This window comes from Bos taurus, chromosome 5 (genome assembly GCF_002263795.3).
Source record: "Bos taurus isolate L1 Dominette 01449 registration number 42190680 breed Hereford chromosome 5, ARS-UCD2.0, whole genome shotgun sequence".
Classification (NCBI taxonomy): domain Eukaryota; kingdom Metazoa; phylum Chordata; class Mammalia; order Artiodactyla; family Bovidae; genus Bos; species Bos taurus.
Genome location: NC_037332.1, coordinates 32,480,292 through 32,497,698, shown reverse-complemented (window position 1 = coordinate 32,497,698; position 17,407 = coordinate 32,480,292). Strand labels below are relative to the sequence as shown.

Sequence of the window (17,407 nt, the reverse complement as noted above, 5' to 3'; positions counted from 1 at the left end):
CGCAGGGGAGGGGCTGTCAGCCCAGGCTCTTACCGCTCTTCAGCCAGGATGCCCACGGAAAGGGATGCCAGCGCCGTCACTGCCTCTACTTCTTCTGCATCGGCCCCTGGCACCCTGTGCACCCAGGAGTCTGGACGGGAGGCCAGGCGCTGCATGCAGCCCCAGTATTCACCTGGACAAGAAGCTGATTCAGAAGGGTCAGGGATACGAGGCCCCCCCACCTGCCGGCCACATTTACTAAACTGGTACTGAGGCTGCACATCTCAGGCCAAAGGCCCAGAGTAGCAGACGTGTCCTCAGCATGGGCTCAGTTCTCAGCTGCCTCCACCGCCACACAACACCCTCCCCAACTTGATCCCCACAACCGTGAGAAAGTGAGGGTTCAGTGTGCTGTGAGGAGCTCTCACAAAGCCCAGGCCACTCCCCCACCCCTACGGCTGACCCATTCCAATGGGTATAGGGCTCCCATGAGCACCATCTGGGCCTCTTTCCCCTGGATGGGGTCTGCATCACAGTGACCTCATAGAGCCCTGAGTCCCAGCCTCCTGGAGCGCAGGGTCCCCCTCACATGAAGACCCCAGCAATGCTCAGCCCAGCACAGGACAGGGGAGGTGGGAAGGACACAGAAGGGAGAGCCGGTCAACACTGCGGCCGCTCTGTATGGCCGTCGGAAGTCACTTATCTGCCCGGGGCTCCCACTGCCCCATCTAGACCGTGGACATGACCGTCTTGCCTACTGTTGTGAGAAATAATGTCCATGGAACATGCCCAGCACAGAGCCTGGCCAGCTCTGTGAGGGCTCCATGCCAAGTATAGCAGCACCTTCAGTGTCATGTATGACCCCATGCCGAGCCCAGGTGTGGGAAATCTGTTTTATTCATTTTGTATCCCTAGCACAGATCATGGGGCTTCCCCAGTGGCTCAGATGGTAAAGAATATGCCTGCAATGCAGAAGACCCAGGTTTGATCCCTAGGTCAGGGAGATCCCCTGGAGGAGGAAATGGCAACCCACTCCAGTATTCTTGCCTGGAGAATTCCATGGACAAAGAAGCCTGGTGGGCTACAGTCCATGGAGTCTCAAAGCGGTGGACATGACTGAGCAACTCACACACACACACACACACACACACACACACACACAACACAGATCATGGGTAGCATATAAAGTGCTGCATAGATGCTGAGCTGAAGTTGAAAATTTAAAGTGCTTTCCAAATGTGGGGTTAACCTAGGACTCAGCTCCCAAAGCAGGTGGAGTTCCTAAGACCCTGTGGCCAGAACTGAGGGTCAGGATGGGAACAAGCTCTTCCACAAACGAGGCCTGAGTGCTGCTGGGGGCAGGGCCCTGGCCTAGGGCAGCAGCTGGGGAAGGGAAGCCAGTCCTGCCTGGTCCCCACCGTCTGCCCATCCCTGCTGAGTCCATCTGGAAGGCTCTGAGGGTATTCACCTGTGGGGGCGCCTGCCCCCCATTACTATGGGGTACTTTACAGAATGCCTATTCCAAAGCAGCAGCAGCTCCCCTGGGCTGGCTGGGGTTGGAAGACCTGGGGCTCTGGTCCCTGGGGGCAACAGACCCCCGAGTTTTCCCCAAGTCTGGGGTCAGCCGTGTCCTCTCTCCACACTCACTGTGCACTCGGATCACAGCTTCCAGGGAGCGGATGGCATTGAGGTTGGGTTTCTGCTTCCAGCCTTCTTCTGAGAGGGGATCCACCTACAGAAGAAGGCATGCATCAGTTGCCTGCCTCACAGCGACCCATAGGCCCAGCTCTCCCCCATCCCAGGGCCCTCGCTTTCCAGGCTCAGATAGGCATGTGCTCCTGGCTCTGCCTGGGGCAGGGGACACTGACCTGAGGTCTGACCCAGAGAAGAGGCATCCACTCTGTTCCCCTCAGTCCGGGCCTGGCCACCCTTACCCTGCCCATCGGCAAGCCCCCAGGGAGGCGCCCCAACTGCCTGCTGCCTGGGCTGCTCCTGGGAAAACTGGACTGCCTGCCCCACAGATGCACGGATCGAGGGCGGGCACCTCACCTTGTTGCCCAGAAGAGCAGCCACACAGGCCTCGGAGGCATCACAGATGGCTGTGAGGTCATGGCCACCCTCCAGGGCCAGCACCACCGCACCTCCGGCCAAGCTCATGAGCTGCTGCGTCATGTACCCAAAACCTACAAGGTGGATGAGGAGGGTTAGGAGGGGCCGGGGTAGAGGAGGGGAGCCCCTTCTACCTCTGTTATTTCCCTGCTTGGCTCCTCCCTTAGAAAGAGTGACTCAGGTGACAAATCTCTACTTTACCGATGGCTTTCACACGGAACCCCCTGTGAATCCTATTAGTGTGCCTCACTGAATGCTCAATGAGGTTAAGGGTGGCTAGTAAGTGACAGGGCGAGGACTCGAACCCGGGGTAGGGACTCCAGCCCATGTCTTTTCCACTGAGACACACCATATTCCTCCCTGTCCTCCAGGCTCTGCACTGCTGAGTGGGCTCCCTCTGTTCTGAGAACTCTGCTCCTCCCCATCCACCCCCGCCCAGGAGAAGCTGCCCGCCCAGCCTGGGAAGGACACAGGGTGGGAGAAGTCCTGTGACCGAGCCTCCAGTCTGCGGGACTTGAGTCCCCAGGTGTGACTTAGGCCTTCCTCAATGAACCGACCTGACCTGTGCATGATCCCCGTCCCATGCTCATGGCCCTGGGCCAGCCACTGTCACCTCCCTCTTGACTTGGGCAGCGCTGCCCACCCCCCCGGCCCACCTTCATGCCCTTGCCGCCCCCCTAGCAGGGGCCTCCTTACACTTGGCAGAAACATGGTAGCCACCCAGTGGGGGCGGGTGACCCTCGGCAGCATCAAACCCAGCTGACACCAGGACCAGGTCCGGAGAGAACTCCCGGGCGATGGGCATCACGACTATCCTGTGTGCAGGGAAGGGGGGCTCACAGGCTGTGCAGGGCTGCCCGGCAGCGGAGGTGGAGGGCCCTACCTGGGCCCAGTCCTCTCCCACCAACTCTATGGGGGAGCACCCTACTTTCAGGACTCCCAGCAGGATGAGCGGATGCCTCTGGCTTCCTCGACCTTGGCCCACCATCCATGTCCCTGGTACAGCCTAAGGACTCAGCCACCCAGGGCTCTTAACTGGCAAGAGGCAGGAAGGAGCCAAGGATGAGGGGATGAAAGAGGAGCTGGTGCGCTGTGTTCGGTGGGGAGTGGTGGGCAGGGCCACAGGGAAGGGGCAGGTTACTAAAGCCTCAGGGCAACACCACAAACACTCAGCACTCAGCTGCCACCTGCTTAGGACTGAGTCGGCCACACGTCACCACTCACCACCTGAGAGCTGACCCGGGCAATAGATCCTCTGAGGTCCTGGGCCACCAGATCCATGCTCATCCTTTGCACCTGCCAGCCCCTCCTCATCCCTCACCCATCCCTGGGTCCACTTTGCTGTCCTTCAAGACCCTGGGTGCACAGATGCCAGGAACCCCAGCCCAAGGCTCCTACAAAATTAACTCCCATTAAGAATACTCCCAAAAAGTCTACGGAGACCTATTTCCAGGCTTCTCTTTCTCCAAATGGAATCTAGGAACCCCCAGAGAGAAATACACAACAGCTCCTGAGCCAAGTCCCCCTTCTAGAATGGCTTTTCTTAAGCAACAACCCCAATATGGACATCACCTGCTTGTTTTCCCTCTTCCTCCACAGTTTAGGCTTCTCAGCTCCTATGCAAAGTCCACCTCCTCCAGGCAGCTTTCTTTGCCTTAACATAGCAGCTCTGCTCAGTTCCCCCTGCCTGTCTCCCTGCACTCAGCTCAACACTGGCTCTTGGTAGCGTGTGACATTATAAAGTACACCTTGACCTTTTCAGTCTGTTTTCCTGTCTTCCCACAGGGACTGGATGCCCCTAGAGTCTAGTGTAACCATGCCTTTCCCTGTCTCTCAGTCCACAGACCCACTCCAGGGCTGGCTTATAATGTCTAGTGATTAGATGAGGACAAGCTGACAAGCCACCTCATCACCTCCAACCTGGTGCTGCTGGAAAAGGGGAGGAGAGGGTGGCCCTGCTGGGCCAGGCCTCCTCTGGGCCCCTAGTGAGCTTACCTGAAGGCAGCCAGGTACTCAGGATCCCCCATGGGGGGGTCGAGACCTCCAGCCCAGGCCACGTTGACATTGAAGCCCTCACCGCTGCCAGCTCCCACCTGGAACACAGGAGGCAGGAGAGATGTGAAGAGAGCAGTGTCCTGGGATCCAAACCCCTGGATGTCAGTGCTACAAGAGCAGCTCATGCAGCCCCTTCCCTTCCAAACGTAGAAACGGAGGATCAGAGAGGCTCAGCAGCCTACCCAGGATCACACAGCTAGCTGTGACAGAGAGAGTTAGGGCCACTCATGAGAGTCAGCGGGCCGGAAGATGTGGTTACCTCATCCACAGCCCCACTGCCAGGGAAGAAGTTGCCGTCGTCATGGCGATGAAGGGAGATGTACAGCACATTGGGGTCCTGGTAGAAGGTCTGCTGGGTGCCGTTGCCATGGTGAACGTCCTGTGCAGGGAGATGGGCAGTGGATTAGGGCAGGTCTGAAAGCAGAGAGATGGGGGCTAGGACAGGCTGGAAAGGTCTCCAGGTCAGTGACCATTATGCAGGTCAGGAGTCTAGACCTGGGGGTGAGAACACGGGGACTCCTAGAGTTAAACTGTCCAGGGACCCATGGGTGCTTTGTAAGCCTCAGTCTCCCCACCTTATGTACAGAAATGTACATAACACGCTAGGTGGGGGTGATGATAACATGAGACCTGGAAGGGGAGGAGCCGCACCGAGGGCAGGCCAGCCAGAGCCAGAGGGAGAGCACGTGTTGGGGGAGGGTGAGTGCCAGGAGAGGGAAGCTTCCAGGGTCACACATCAGGAACCCTTACTACTGCGTCTTGCTCAAGGTCAGGGCGTGATGCAAGCGATGGAAACCACACTCCATTAAAGAGGGGCTAGGACAACGAGGCCCAGCACCATCCTCAGAAGAGCGCCGAGCACCACCCCCAGGCTCCTGCCTGGCCTGGGAACGCGAAGGTGGACTGTGCACGCGCACTAGTGTGGCCCGTGTCTCCGTTCTGCGTTGGAACATCCCATAAGTAGATGTGAATACGAAGTGGTTAGACACAGGTGCTCCAGGGCTAAAGGGCCTCGGCTCTCAGGGCTTACAAGGTATACGGCTGTGTACAGGTTAACCTAACCGCTCTGTGCTGACTTCCCTTATCTGTAAACCAGGGCAGAGTCAGGATTAAATATGTGATGCATGAAACCATCAGTGTCTGGATTTGATTAGTGGTAACTGGATGCAAAGGCTGACTCGTTGGAAAAGACCCTGATGCTGGGAAAGATTGAGGGCAGGAGGAGAAGGGGACTACAGAAGATGAGATGGTTGGATGGTATCACCGACTCAATGGACATGGGTTTGGGTGGACTCCGGGAGTTGGTGATGGACAGGGAGGCCTGGCGTGCTACAGTTCATGCGGCTGCAAAGAGTCGGACAAGACTGAGCGACTGAACTGAATTGAGGTTGATGTTATGTGCTATTATTGGCACTCTCAGTACCTGCAGGGGAAAAGCAGAAGTGACCAGATCTACAAAGGGAAGCCAACAGAGGCCCAAAGGCAGCATTCAGATGGCTCCTCCCCTGTGGGAGCCAGTTACGGCTGAGCCCTTCCCACAGGCCAACTCCTCTGGGCCTCCGAAAGGCCCCGTGATGGGGGCACTATCCTCACCCACATTTACACACGGGGAAACCGAGGCTTGGGGAGGCAAATGCAGAACTAGGTAGGACACAAAGCCACGTCTCGGGTCGCCAGGCTCAGGGCTCTTTCCACAGGGCTCTCGGACCTGCAGGGGCCAGGAGCTGGGACCTACCCAGTCCACAATGAGGATCTTGCTGGCCTTGCCCTGCTGTTGCAGCTGCCGGCAGGCAATGGCCACTGAGTTGAAGAAGCAGAAGCCCCTGGGAGGAAAAGACAGAGGTCGTGCCAGCCTGTTCGCTCCCCGTGCCACCCCCACCCCACTTGTCTCCAGCCCGGCCCCAGAAGGCTGACAGGAAGGAGGGGGAACCTGGCCAACCAAGCCCCCCCAACCCCCAAGAGGAGGGCCGTGAGGGCCTGCCCTCCACTCCAGCCCATCTAGGCCTCCCCGGGCCTTACATGGCTGTGGAATGGTCTGCATGGTGTCCTGGGGGCCGAACCACAGCAAAACCATTCTGGAAACAGAAAGAATGCTTGTCAACCAAACAGCCAACCGTCTGACCCACACCTCTATGAAGCCGTCCCCCAGCCGCAGGCTCTTCCCCTGAGAAGGGACTGTAAGACAGTGTGACTGACCAAGGGGCCCTCTGCTGACCCCCAGGCCGTGAACACAGAACCTCCCATCCTGGGGGCTCCTGGCTGTTATCACTTTGTAATAACAACAGCTATTATTTATTGGGCAAAATCTATGTGCCTGGCCCTGTGCTAAGCACAGGGTTAACACTGGATTTCACCCTCAACGCTCTGAGGTAAATGTTACCTAATCTTCATAACATCTTCATAAGGTAAACATTGTGATTATCTGCTTTACAGACAGGAGAAGCCTGGAGCCTTAGGTGGATTTAATATTAATAACTCGTGCGAAGTTGCCTGATAGCAGAGCTAAGACTTGGGCCACGAGCTCCTAAACAGTGGGGGCTCAACACAAGCTCCCATAAGGTGCCAAGCCCAGAGCAAACAAGCTCGAGTGTCAGCCCGGTGTGTAAAACTTCAGCACCACGAAGGGCCACTCTGCCAGTGCGTGGGGCCCTGGAGAGGCTCCGCGACTTGCCCGCGGTCACACAGCAAATATGTTAACTGACCCCGCATGAGCATGGGCCTGCCTCTCTCAGAGACCACAGGACCAGGGGCCCAGTGACTTGATTCCTCAGCAGGTAACGTGAGCCTAGGATTCAGATCTCATCTGTCCCTCCCGAAACCCTGTGGTAATCTCCAGGAGGAATGTGATGCTAGGCCCTGGGTCTGCCTCCCCCGCTGCCCGTTCCCTGCCTCCTTCCTCCGTGACTCACCCACCCTCCACTCAAGCCTCCTACCTTTAGCTCACGGGAGGCCACTTTGAAGGCGAGGTCGGTGACGCTGCCAGCAGCCCAGCGGGCCGCGTTGGAGGAGTGCAGCTCATTCCAGATGGTGTCGGTGTCCACCTGTGGGGGCCAGAGTCAAGACCCGCCTCACCCACGGCCTCCCACAGGAGCCAGGGCCTCGGGGGCAGTGCCCACCCCATGGCTAGGACCCCAGGGGCAGGGAGCTGGGCAGATGGCTGCCTCCCCCATGCCCCACCGCCCAAAGGCAAGGCCTCCCGTGTCCCCCAGTCCCAGCACAACTTCTTCCCAGCTTCAGTCCACATCACCAGCCCGCATCTGGCCAGCACTCTGCCGGCAGCATCGCGCCTGCCCCCCCAGTCAGAGGAGGGGGCATGGCGTTACCTGGGCGGGACTTGGGGTTTGGGCCTGGAGGGGGTTTTAAGCCCCCGCTGACTCTGCTCAGGCCCTCGGGATGGTCGGAGCTCGAGGGGCCGTCTGCACCACTGTCTTCCACTCAGGGCCCCTAGCCCAGGCTGGGAGGCCCCCCAAACCCAGTCCCTGGGCCTCAAGGCTAGGGAGGGGCCGGGGGGCGTGATGGGGAGATGGGGAGGGCGAGGCGGACCGAGAGAGGCGAGGAAGGCAGAGAGAGTCGCAAGAGGCTGGAGAAAGAGAGAAAGACAGAGACAGAGAGGGAGAGGAGGGAGGAGAAAACAGAAGCAACAACAGTTGGAAAAATCAGAAAGTGGCAAGAAATGGGAAGTTGTGAACAGGGCGCTGACCGGCTCCCACACAGCCTCCCAGCGACAGTTCCCATCCCTCCAGGACTAGGCCTCCATCCCCTGCTCTACATTCCCGGCCGGGACACCACCACGGGGACATTCTGAAGGGAGGAAGGGCACTGCCAGGAGGCAGAAGTCCCCAGGCAGAATGAGAAGGAGCAGGGAAAGCTAGGGCATCAGGACATGCCTGGGTCTCCAAGGATGCCAGAGGCACCCCACAGCCCCAGGCCAGGTGGCCTGGAGGCCAGCGTGCTCTCAGAGGGAGATGAGCCCAAGCCCCAGGCTCAGCCCCGCTCTCTCAGCCTCCTCAACCTCCACCAGAGGCCTTCAAAGTGCAAGGCAAGGGGCTCTACACTCAGGAGGACAACCCACCAACGAGGAGCTTCTAGCCGGCAGAGGAGGCACTAGGGGAGAGCCCCGGCCCACTGGGCCCGGCAGGACCACCGAAACAAGCAGGCGGGGGCTGGGCCTGGGGGAATAGGGAGGGAGGAGGTCTGGAGAGCCTGCATACTTACCCCAACGCCGCCGCAAGGCAGCATCACGAACATCCGCTGTGCCAGGAGGCCTGCAGGGAGAGGCCCAGGCGCATGAACTGAACCCGCTCAGCCTCCGGCCCGGCCCGAAGCAGGGGGGCCCCGAGAAGAGGGCCGGCAGGGGCTGGCATGGGTGGAGGTGGGCAGCACGGGGATGCCTGGACGCCGAAGGGACAAGCTCGACGGAGTGAGGACGAGAGCATAGGAGGATGCTCGGGCTGGGTGAGCCGGTGGCATGGGGTGGTGGGGCAGGGAGGGTCTGGGGGCCCCTACCTGCCAGCTTCCCATTGTCCAGTTTGAGGCGGCTGAGCGGGTTGGTGCCGTAGAGGAGTACATGCCGCTCAGAGTGCACTGACTGCAGCTCCTCCAGGGAGGCCTTCCGGCCCCGGAGAGACTGAGGAAGGACCCACAGAGCCCCTGAGCCTCTGCTTTGGGCAGCCCTCCCCTGCCATTCCCACCGCCCAGACTGGCTCCAGGCCCTCCCAGCTCCTTCCCTCCCACAGCCCTCACCCACTCTAATCCCAAAGCCCCCACCTGCCTCCTCACCTCACACTGGCTCCGGAGCCCCCGTTCCAGCAGCCGGGACCAGATGCTCTGGATACGGCCCGCGTGCTCCGGGTGCCTGCTGTTGTCCCCGCAGGAGCACTGGTGCTTCAGCATCACCGAGTCATAGACCAGCCCTGCGGGGAGTGGGCTCAGGGGTCAGGGCCCTGGGGAGCCCCAGACACACCCCACAGTCCCCCATGCCCCATCCTACCCCTCGGCGCCTGCACACACACCCCTAGCTTCTTACCCAGGCAGCCTCGGGCACCTCACCCACACACCACGCAGCCCCAACCTACACAACTGCCACATACTACTGCCTTCCCGACTCACTGACCCTCCTCATGTGGCCCAAGGACCATGACCAGGACCTCAAGAGCTTGGAGCCTAACAAAGGGAGGCCTGAGGCTGGGGGCTCGCCTGGATATGATGACCCAAATAGGAGCCCCAAAACTGGGAGCTGGGAAGCCCACAGAGACACCGGGCCATGTGACAAGACAGATGTGGCTTTGGGGAAATTCAAATAGGGGAAAATGAATAACCACCTAACTGCTCGACCAATAAGAAATGTTTAAACTAAAATACTATGATGACACACTATAAAATCTCATTTTTAGGGCTTCCCTCGTGGCTCAGTGGTCAAGAATCTGCCTGCCAATGCAGGAGACATGGGTTTGGTCCCTGGTCCGGGAAGATCCCACATGCCAAGGAGCAACTGAGCCCATGTGCCAGAACTACTGAGCCTGCGCTCCACAACAATAGAAGCCGGTGCAATGAAAAACCCACACACCACAACTGGAAAGTAACCTCCACTCACCGCAACTAGAGAAAAGCCTGCATAGCAATGAAGACCCAGCACAGCCAAAAATAAATAAAATTACTATTTTTAAAAATCTTTAAAAAATTTTTAAAGATTAATTATATCACAAAGTATTCATAATGTGTAAAATGAATAGGGTATAAAATGTAGCCACAAAACGTAGTGTATATGGGATTTATACGTGTGGCTAGAACGAAGACTGGCCTGAAATACGGCATCGTTTATGAGGGGCTGCCTCTGGGTGATGGGATATTGGCTCATGATTTTTTTTTAGTAAATTTAAAGGTCACACCTATATTTTTTCCTTTCCTTTTTAAATATTTATTTATTCGGCTGCACCAGGTCTTCGTTGTGGCATGCAGCATGTGAATTCTTAGTTGCAGCATGTGGGTCTAGTTCCCTAAGGATTGGACCTGGGGCCCCTGCATTGAGAGCATGGAGTCCTAGCCACCGGATCACCAAGGAAGTCCCCTGGCTGGTGGTTTTTTTTCCATTCTTATGCTTTTCTATTATTTTTCAAAATTTCTAAAATGCTCTTGAGTTCTTCTCACAAGCAGAGCAACAATGTAATTTTTGAAAGGCCTGAATTAATTGTCAGGAGACCTGAATTCTTAGCCTGGCCTGACTGCCAGCCAGCTGTCCCCTTGATTTCCCGAGCCTGGGTCTCCTTAACTGTAACATGGATACAACCACCGGCTCCATGGGACACTGAGTAGATCTCCTCAGACTAAGAAAGGGCTCTGTGGTCTCGAAACATGTCCAGAGTGAATTATGACACAGGGAATTATGGACTCCCCTCTGAGCCCCCGTGTGCCCCGGCCTCTTCCTCCTGCCCTCTAATCCAAGCCTTACCCGTGGTGAAGGGCAGGGTCCGGGCAGGGGTCTCTGAGCTGGGCAGGATACGGGCCTGGCTGGCGGGCTCTGGGGTCGACAGCGAGGCAGGTGCGGCCGGGGATGACTGAGCCCTGGACAGGGGCCGGTGACTGCCCGGGGCCAGGGGAAGCAGCACGGAGTCTCCAGTGGCTCCTCGGGGGAGCCGCCCGGCCAGTCGCTGCTGCTCCCAGAGGAACACCTGAGGGACACAGGGGGCCTCAGGCTTCAGGTTCTCAGACCCTGCTCCATCCGCCTCTGCCCACAGCCAAGAAATCTCCCGTCAGGCCCCTCTTCTGCAGAAGCCTCTGGCCCTGCTGCCCAGCTGGGCTTTGAGTCTCTGAGCTCCCTACCCATATACTCCCCCAAAGATCTGCAGCCTAGACTGACCACCCCATTGCCCCAGTACTCCCTGAGCCCTCGAGACTCCAACACCAGAACTGGAGTGAGGGGCCTCAGGTCGGCTCTGACCAGGATCTCCTCCTGGTCTCGAGGACTACCCACCGCTCAAGGACACAGGGACCTGCGTGAGCCGCTGCACTCTGTGGACTGTTACCACATCTTATGGGCTGAGCTGTGTCCCTTCCCACCTCGTATTTAGGATAGGACACCCAGTCCCCTCAGTATGTGACCTGATTGGAGATAGGGTTTTCACAGGGGTACTCAAGTTAAAATGAGGTCATCAGGGTAAGCTCCAATATGATTCTTATCTTTATAAATAGGGGAAGTTGGGATACAGACGTGGACAGAAGACAATGTGCAGACCCAGGGAGAAGGCGGCCATCTACAAGCCGAGGGAAGAGGCCTTCCTTCACAGGGCTCAGAGGGAGCCAACCCACCAACACCCCGATTTCAGACCTCTAGCCTCCAGAACTGTGGGGAAAGGAACACCTGCTGTTTAAGGCACACACTTTGTAGTACTTGTTACACGAGCCCCAGCAAATGAAGACTCTATGGCTTGACTCGTTCAGTTGAAGGGCCAAGCCTGGCTCTGCCCCACCTCCTGCCCTAGCACCTTCCTGGAAACAGTACTAACAGTCACAGGGGAGAAGTCCTAGAGCAGGAATGCATGGGGCTCCATGAAAGGCCAGTTTCACCACTGGAAAGGGACATGGCTTCAGCCTGAGGCTGGAAGGCTGCTGGAGGTGCACATACATGTATGTGTGTATGAATGCACATATGCATGTGTGTGAATGCGTGTATGCCTGTGCGTATGTCTGTCTGTACCTCAGTGTGGGTTTGGCAGAAGAACCATGGTCCCAGAGCTGTCCCCTGCACTGACGTCCTATCTCCCTCCCTTCCACCACTACCAGGCCCCAGAGTCTCCTGACTCTACCTTCTGAGAGGCCCCTAGGCCTGACCATACCTGCTGGTGCTGCTGGAGAGGAACAGTGCCTCTGGCCTCCTGCTGCCCATGGCTGGACTCCCTATGTTCCAGGCCATCATCCCGCAGTGGCCCCACGCTCCCACCATCCGTCTCGAGGTCCTCAGCTGAGGGTATCTGCCGCAGTCGGGGCTTCTCACTCGGCTTGGCTGACCTCTAGGGGTGGGGGAGATGTCTACTGAGGAGACATGCTATGGCACAGGACGTGAGGTGGGGAGTGGTGGTTGGGGCCAGATCGTCCTGCATCCCGCTGAGACTCTAGTGGTCACACAGCCCCGGGCCCCACACATCCCCTCTCTGGCCCTGCCCGCCCTGAGTCTCCCTTCTTTCAACCCCAGTTCAGCCACCCCTCACTGCCTCCCCTACCCCGTCCCCCTCACCTTGATCAGCTGGACGTGAGGTTTGAGCCGCTCCAGGCGGGGCTGCAGGGGCCCCAGCAGTGAGGGGGTAGTGGCGCTTGGGGGCAGGGGCTCTGAGCGGGTCCGGCTCAGTGGCCGGTGGAGGCCTGATCCAGAGGGCCGCTCGGTGGTCAGTAAGGACTGGGCAAAGTGGAAGGGCAGTGGCCCAAGCCCGGGCACTGGAAAGAATGGGGTGGGGGGCATAAGGAGGAGACCACAAGGAAGAGTGGAGGGAAGCCAGGGTGGAGGGTGAGGCGAGCCAGGGACTCAGCAGCAAGACGCACAGGAGGACGGGACCCTGGCCATGCTTGGCCCTTGGCAGGGTGCTGGGATCCAGCCCTTCTGGAGAAGCTGGGACTCACCAGTCAGCAGAGGGGTGTGAGTCACTGAGGGATCCAGGAGGAGAATGGGCTGCAGGCGAGAGGGCAGGGGGCCCCCAGCCTCGGGCTCCAGGCCATGGGGCAGGAAGAGGTGAGCATGGGGGTTCCCCAGGACTGGGCCCCGAGGGCCCAGAGTCGCATGGGTCCTGCGGTCACCATCAGCCTGCGGGAGAGTGGGGGAACGTCACTGGCGAGAAGACCCTGGTGGGGAGGACAGTGAAGGCCAGGGGCGGGGTGTAGGAGAAGGAATGGAGAGATCTCAGGGTGTTTGGGGTGGGGGAGGGCGCCTCAGCCACTCACCCTGGCAGGGGCGGGCAGCCCCAGTGTGATTGTGGGCAGCAAGGCGAACGGGGCCAGAGAGGTCTCCTGCAGCCGCAGCCGCTGGCCCAAGAGCGCCTGCCATGGGAGCAGGGCAGGGGTCACCGGTTCCAGACCTCCACCCCTAGGCGCACCTTCCCCGGAACACCCCCAGAGGCTTGGGTGGGGGCTGCCCAGATGCTGAAGCCCCAGCCTGGCCGGGCTGCCTGCTGAGGACCGCTGAGCCCCAGAGATGCCCCGGGGCGCCCAGCCTGCCAAGGCCTTACCTCGGAGCCCAGGACGGGGTTGGGGCCATGCTCGCTGTCGTTGGGGGAGCTGCACCCTGATGCCGGCGTGCTGCTACTACTAGGGGAGGAGTCTGAGGGTTGGGGAGAGGGGGGTGCTCAGTTAGGAGCCAAGAGTGGCTAGGAGGGGGCCAGGAACAAGCCCTTTCCGCTGTGGATGGGCTCTGCTTCCTGCTTTCTTCCAGAAGGACAGGAAGGCCACCACCAGCCTCCAGCACCTCTGAACACTTGGTTTTTTTAAGATGCCCCTTCTTTTGGGCAGACGTCAGATTAGCCAATGGAGCAAAAGCTGGGTTCAGCCCCAACTCACCCCCTGGCAAGTGTGTAGGGCACCCTGTGACAACCACCCACAGGGGCCCTGGGGGAGGGCACCAGGCCTGCCTGCCACCCACCCACCCTGCCGGGCCTCACCGCCGAGGGTCTCTGCTGGCCGCCGACGGAGGCTGGGAGGGGCGCTCTCCTTCCGCAGTAGCGGGTTCTTCCTCCGCTCCAGGGACTTCTTGGGCTTGTAGCGCAGCTTCAGGTTGGGCTCAGAGACTGCAGGAGCGCCGGGATCACTTGGTGCACGCCCACCGGGTCTCTGCCCTAAGCCCTCCCTTCCAGCCCTCTCTGAGACAGGCAGGAGAAGGCAGTACCCCTCCCTGACCCTCTCCCAAGGCTCTTCCCCCTTAGCCCCTCTAGAGGTCCCTGCTGGCCTGTCCACGCACCTGTCTTGCGCAGAGGGAAGTGTTCTGGAGGGTCGCAAGGCAGGCTGGGAACAGGAGGCAGGAAGCTGCTGAGCATGGAACGGGCAGCTCCCTCCGTCTCCAAGGGCTCGAGAGTTCTGTGGAGTGAGCACCAAGGCTGCTTCAGAGGGGCAGGGATGCCCAGAGGCGTAGCAGCCACCTTCTTCCACCCTTTGGGACCTGTCGGGGAAGGCAGCGGGGCTTCCCAGGTGGCGCTAGTGGTAAAGAACCCTCCTGTCAATGCAGGAGACATGAGATGTGGGTTCGATTCCTGGGTTGGGAAGATCCCCTGGAGGTGGGCATGGCAAGCTACTCCAGTATTCTTGCCTGGAGAATCCCATGGACAGAGGAGCCTGACGGGCTACAGTCCATGGGGTCACAAAGAGTCGAACACGACTGAAGCGACTTAGGATGCAGGCATGCTGGAGTGGCAGCAGCCAGGAGGGCCAGGCGGAGTGCATGGCCAGTATGAACAGGGGCCATCTCCAGGGGGCAGTACTGGGCCACCCATCCTGATCTGTCCTTAGGAGCCAGGGTCCCAGACAACAAAGGGAGGAAGCTGTTCTAAGAATCTGGATATTTCTGTGCTTAGGGGAAGACACAGAGGAGAAAACCAGCGTGGTGTGCGTGAGAGAGTGTATGTGGGGGGAGGAGAGGCTTGTAGGGAAGAAGGGCCTCAGGCGGGGTGAGAAGAGATAATTAAAGGCCAGAGGAGGGCAGGTATCAGCTGGGAGACAGGGTCGGAGAGGCACTAGGATTAGAGGTGAGGGGTGAGGATTAGGTGAAGGGCAGCTGAGAGCAGCGGTCTGCGTGTGCTGTGTGCTCATTGGCGGACATCCAGAGGGGGGCGTGGCAAGGACACAAGGAGTCGGGGCGGAGAGGGAGTTACCTGTAGGGAACGCTGGGGCTATTAGGATGAACCGTTCTCTCTAGGGCCGCCTGTTGTTTCTTCAGAATCACCTCTGCCAGCTTCTGCTTGACCACACTGCTGGCTACGGCACCTGCAGGGGTGGAAATTATGAGTGGTTTGGGGGGTGGATGGGTGGGTGGCCTCCCTGGAACGTTTTCTGCCCATTGCGCTGATCACGCCCCCCGTGCCCCAGACTAGGCTTCCCAGGGCCCCTTTATGCAACAGCCAAGCCTGAGGCTACACCCCTTCTGTGAAGCCCGCGGGTCCCCCTTCACTTCCTCCCACGTTCACCCCCAGTGCCTGGCAGGCAGAGAGCGACCCCGACTGGAGCTGGCATCCTCCTTCCCCCCGCCCACACGGGGGGCCGTGGACACGCCGGGGGAGGCTTCCACCCTTACTTCGCTTGCTCTTGTCCTTATTGAGAAGCTGCCGCAGCTCTTGTTCCTGCTGCCCCATCTGCAACTCGGGCATCGGCGTGTCCATTGAGAGCTGTGGGGAGGGGGCGAGGAGTTGAGGACAGAGGTGGAGGCTGAAGGGAGGGCGGGGCCGCGTCTGGGCTTGAGGCTTGGTGGGAGCTCTAGCTTTACCCGCATGGGCTCTGCCGAGCGCTGGGGCTGCAGGCCCGCCAAGAAGAGGTGGTGGTGGAGGCGCTGGGGGTGCTGCAGGGCCAGCAGTGTGGGCTCCGGCGGGGGCTCCACCGGGGGCCGCTGGCCCACCCGCAGGTCCATGGGCTGGGGCTGAGGGCCTGGCGTGTCTGCGCGGGGCCTGGGCCAGCCTGAGGGCGCACAGAGAGGGCAGGGTGAGCGGGAAAGGCCCGCAGGTGAGCGGTTACCTAATCCGCCTCCTTCAGACTCACTTGACAAGGCACAACACCCTCCAGGGGCCTTCCCCTTGGGGGCCCTCAGCACAGTCCTGCAAGGTAGGTATTTTCAATTCTGTTTCACCCGTGAGAAAGGAGGTCATATATACCATGCCGTTAGTCTATCGCTGGTGGTGGTGAGCTGATCCTTTTGACCCCAAGTGTAGTTTTCTACTAAATATATTGCCTCTCCAGGCCACGGTTGGGGGCTGTGGGATTTAGGAATGGGCTGAGTACCCTTTAGTGATACATCCTGGGCCCTGACCTCTCCTTCCCTTCTTCCCCACTGGAGGAGGATTGGACACACATGCCCTCTGATAAACTGATCTCAAAAACAGCGATAGGACAGGCAGTTCCCTTTGTTCTGTCTCCAAGCCCAAAGGGCACCCCAGGCCCTCAGTTGCCATCCTCCCTACTTTATCCCAGGTCACAGGATAAAGAAGAGGTGCCTCAAACCCACAGCCAGCCCTGGCTAGCACCCTAGGCCTACATAAGGCCCAGGTGCCCAGGGAGCTCCTAGGTGCCCAGGGAGCTCCTAGGTACCCTCACGCCAGCTCTGGGCCAGGCATGGCAAGGACGGCAGCTTCAGGGCCTCTTCTCAAGTGTCCCCTGCACCCACACCAGGAGCACCCTGCCAAGGCCATGGACGCAGGGGCTATATATAACCAGTTGCCAGACTAGGTCCCACACCAGCACCGCCAGCTGTGCCAGGCTGTGCTCAGCAGCCAGACATTCCCAGTTATCCTAGAAAGGAGGTCACAGGTGGGGCTGGGAGCAGGTGAGATCACACAAGCGGAGGAAGCTTTTCAGAGAGGCTTCCTTCAGCTAATGCAGTGCTGGGCATCCCCTATGGCGGCAGCCATGGGCTGTCTTCCAGGCCTGCATTGAGGAGGACTGGAAGGCGCTGGGGCAAAGACCAGCCAGGGACTCAGGAAACACAGCCTCCAGGTCCAGCTGAACCATTATCTTAACATCTACAGCACATGTGCCGACTTGCTGCAAACCCTTTCACCTCATCACCCTGGGGCCCTGGGAGGGAGCTACTACTATTCCCACAGGAAGAAACTGAGGCTCAGGTGAAGGGACCTGGCCAAGGCCACCAGTCCAGGGCACAGTGAGCTCAGGTTCTGTCCTGCTGAGACCGGCGCTCTGGCTCCATTTTCCCCTCCACTTTCAGGAAGCTGCCTCCCCTGTCTCTCACCCCAGGATGGGTTTCTCGCTGGAGAAAGGCAGAGGGGCTTGCAGTAGGTGGTCACTAAGTGGTACCCGCTCTTATATTCTCTGACTGTGAGATGGAGACGAGAGAGGAGCAGAGCAGGGAGGTGCCTGTACCATTCTCTGGATGTTAAGAGACCAGAGTGGGTGGCTGGGCACCCAGATACTGACAACAGCAGGCAATGCACCACTTTGATGTCCCCACTTCTTGCTCATGCCTCCATTCAGGGACCCCAAAGTCTCATTCTGGGTTGAGTTTGGGCTTCTGATGCCACTGCGCTGCTGCCCCAGGAAAGGTCTCAGTCCTCTCATGGCAGGTGTCCTG

General features: G+C 59.1%; 1 protein-coding gene across 14 annotated transcripts in view; it reads right to left on the bottom strand.

Moving 5' to 3' along the window:
• The window catches only part of HDAC7 (histone deacetylase 7), a 36,803-nt gene that overhangs the window by 1,319 nt on the left and 18,077 nt on the right, over positions 1-17,407 (bottom strand). For 10 of the 14 annotated variants that reach the window (XM_005206369.3, XM_005206372.5, XM_005206374.5 and 7 more), the window contains 23 exons: positions 15,596-15,783; positions 15,407-15,497; positions 14,988-15,099; positions 14,081-14,196; positions 13,785-13,910; positions 13,356-13,447; positions 13,072-13,167; positions 12,754-12,934; positions 12,374-12,570; positions 11,976-12,149; positions 10,592-10,811; positions 8,923-9,056; positions 8,650-8,770; positions 8,359-8,408; positions 7,077-7,184; positions 6,163-6,218; positions 5,879-5,966; positions 4,403-4,522; positions 4,084-4,181; positions 2,785-2,903; positions 2,029-2,162; positions 1,627-1,711; positions 34-172 (listed from right to left, as the gene is read on the bottom strand). In XM_005206369.3, coding sequence (XP_005206426.2) covers positions 34-172; positions 1,627-1,711; positions 2,029-2,162; positions 2,785-2,903; positions 4,084-4,181; positions 4,403-4,522; positions 5,879-5,966; positions 6,163-6,218; positions 7,077-7,184; positions 8,359-8,408; positions 8,650-8,770; positions 8,923-9,056; positions 10,592-10,811; positions 11,976-12,149; positions 12,374-12,570; positions 12,754-12,934; positions 13,072-13,167; positions 13,356-13,447; positions 13,785-13,910; positions 14,081-14,196; positions 14,988-15,099; positions 15,407-15,497; positions 15,596-15,783 — 2,845 coding nt within the window. Of the gene's footprint in view, positions 1-33; positions 173-1,626; positions 1,712-2,028; positions 2,163-2,784; positions 2,904-4,083; positions 4,182-4,402; positions 4,523-5,878; positions 5,967-6,162; positions 6,219-7,076; positions 7,185-7,466; positions 7,724-8,358; positions 8,409-8,649; positions 8,771-8,922; positions 9,057-10,591; positions 10,812-11,975; positions 12,150-12,373; positions 12,571-12,753; positions 12,935-13,071; positions 13,168-13,355; positions 13,448-13,784; positions 13,911-14,080; positions 14,197-14,987; positions 15,100-15,406; positions 15,498-15,595; positions 15,784-17,407 lie in introns of those variants that run through there. The other 4 variants (XM_010805038.3, XM_024991580.2, XM_059886256.1 and 1 more) reach the window with 3 other exon arrangements.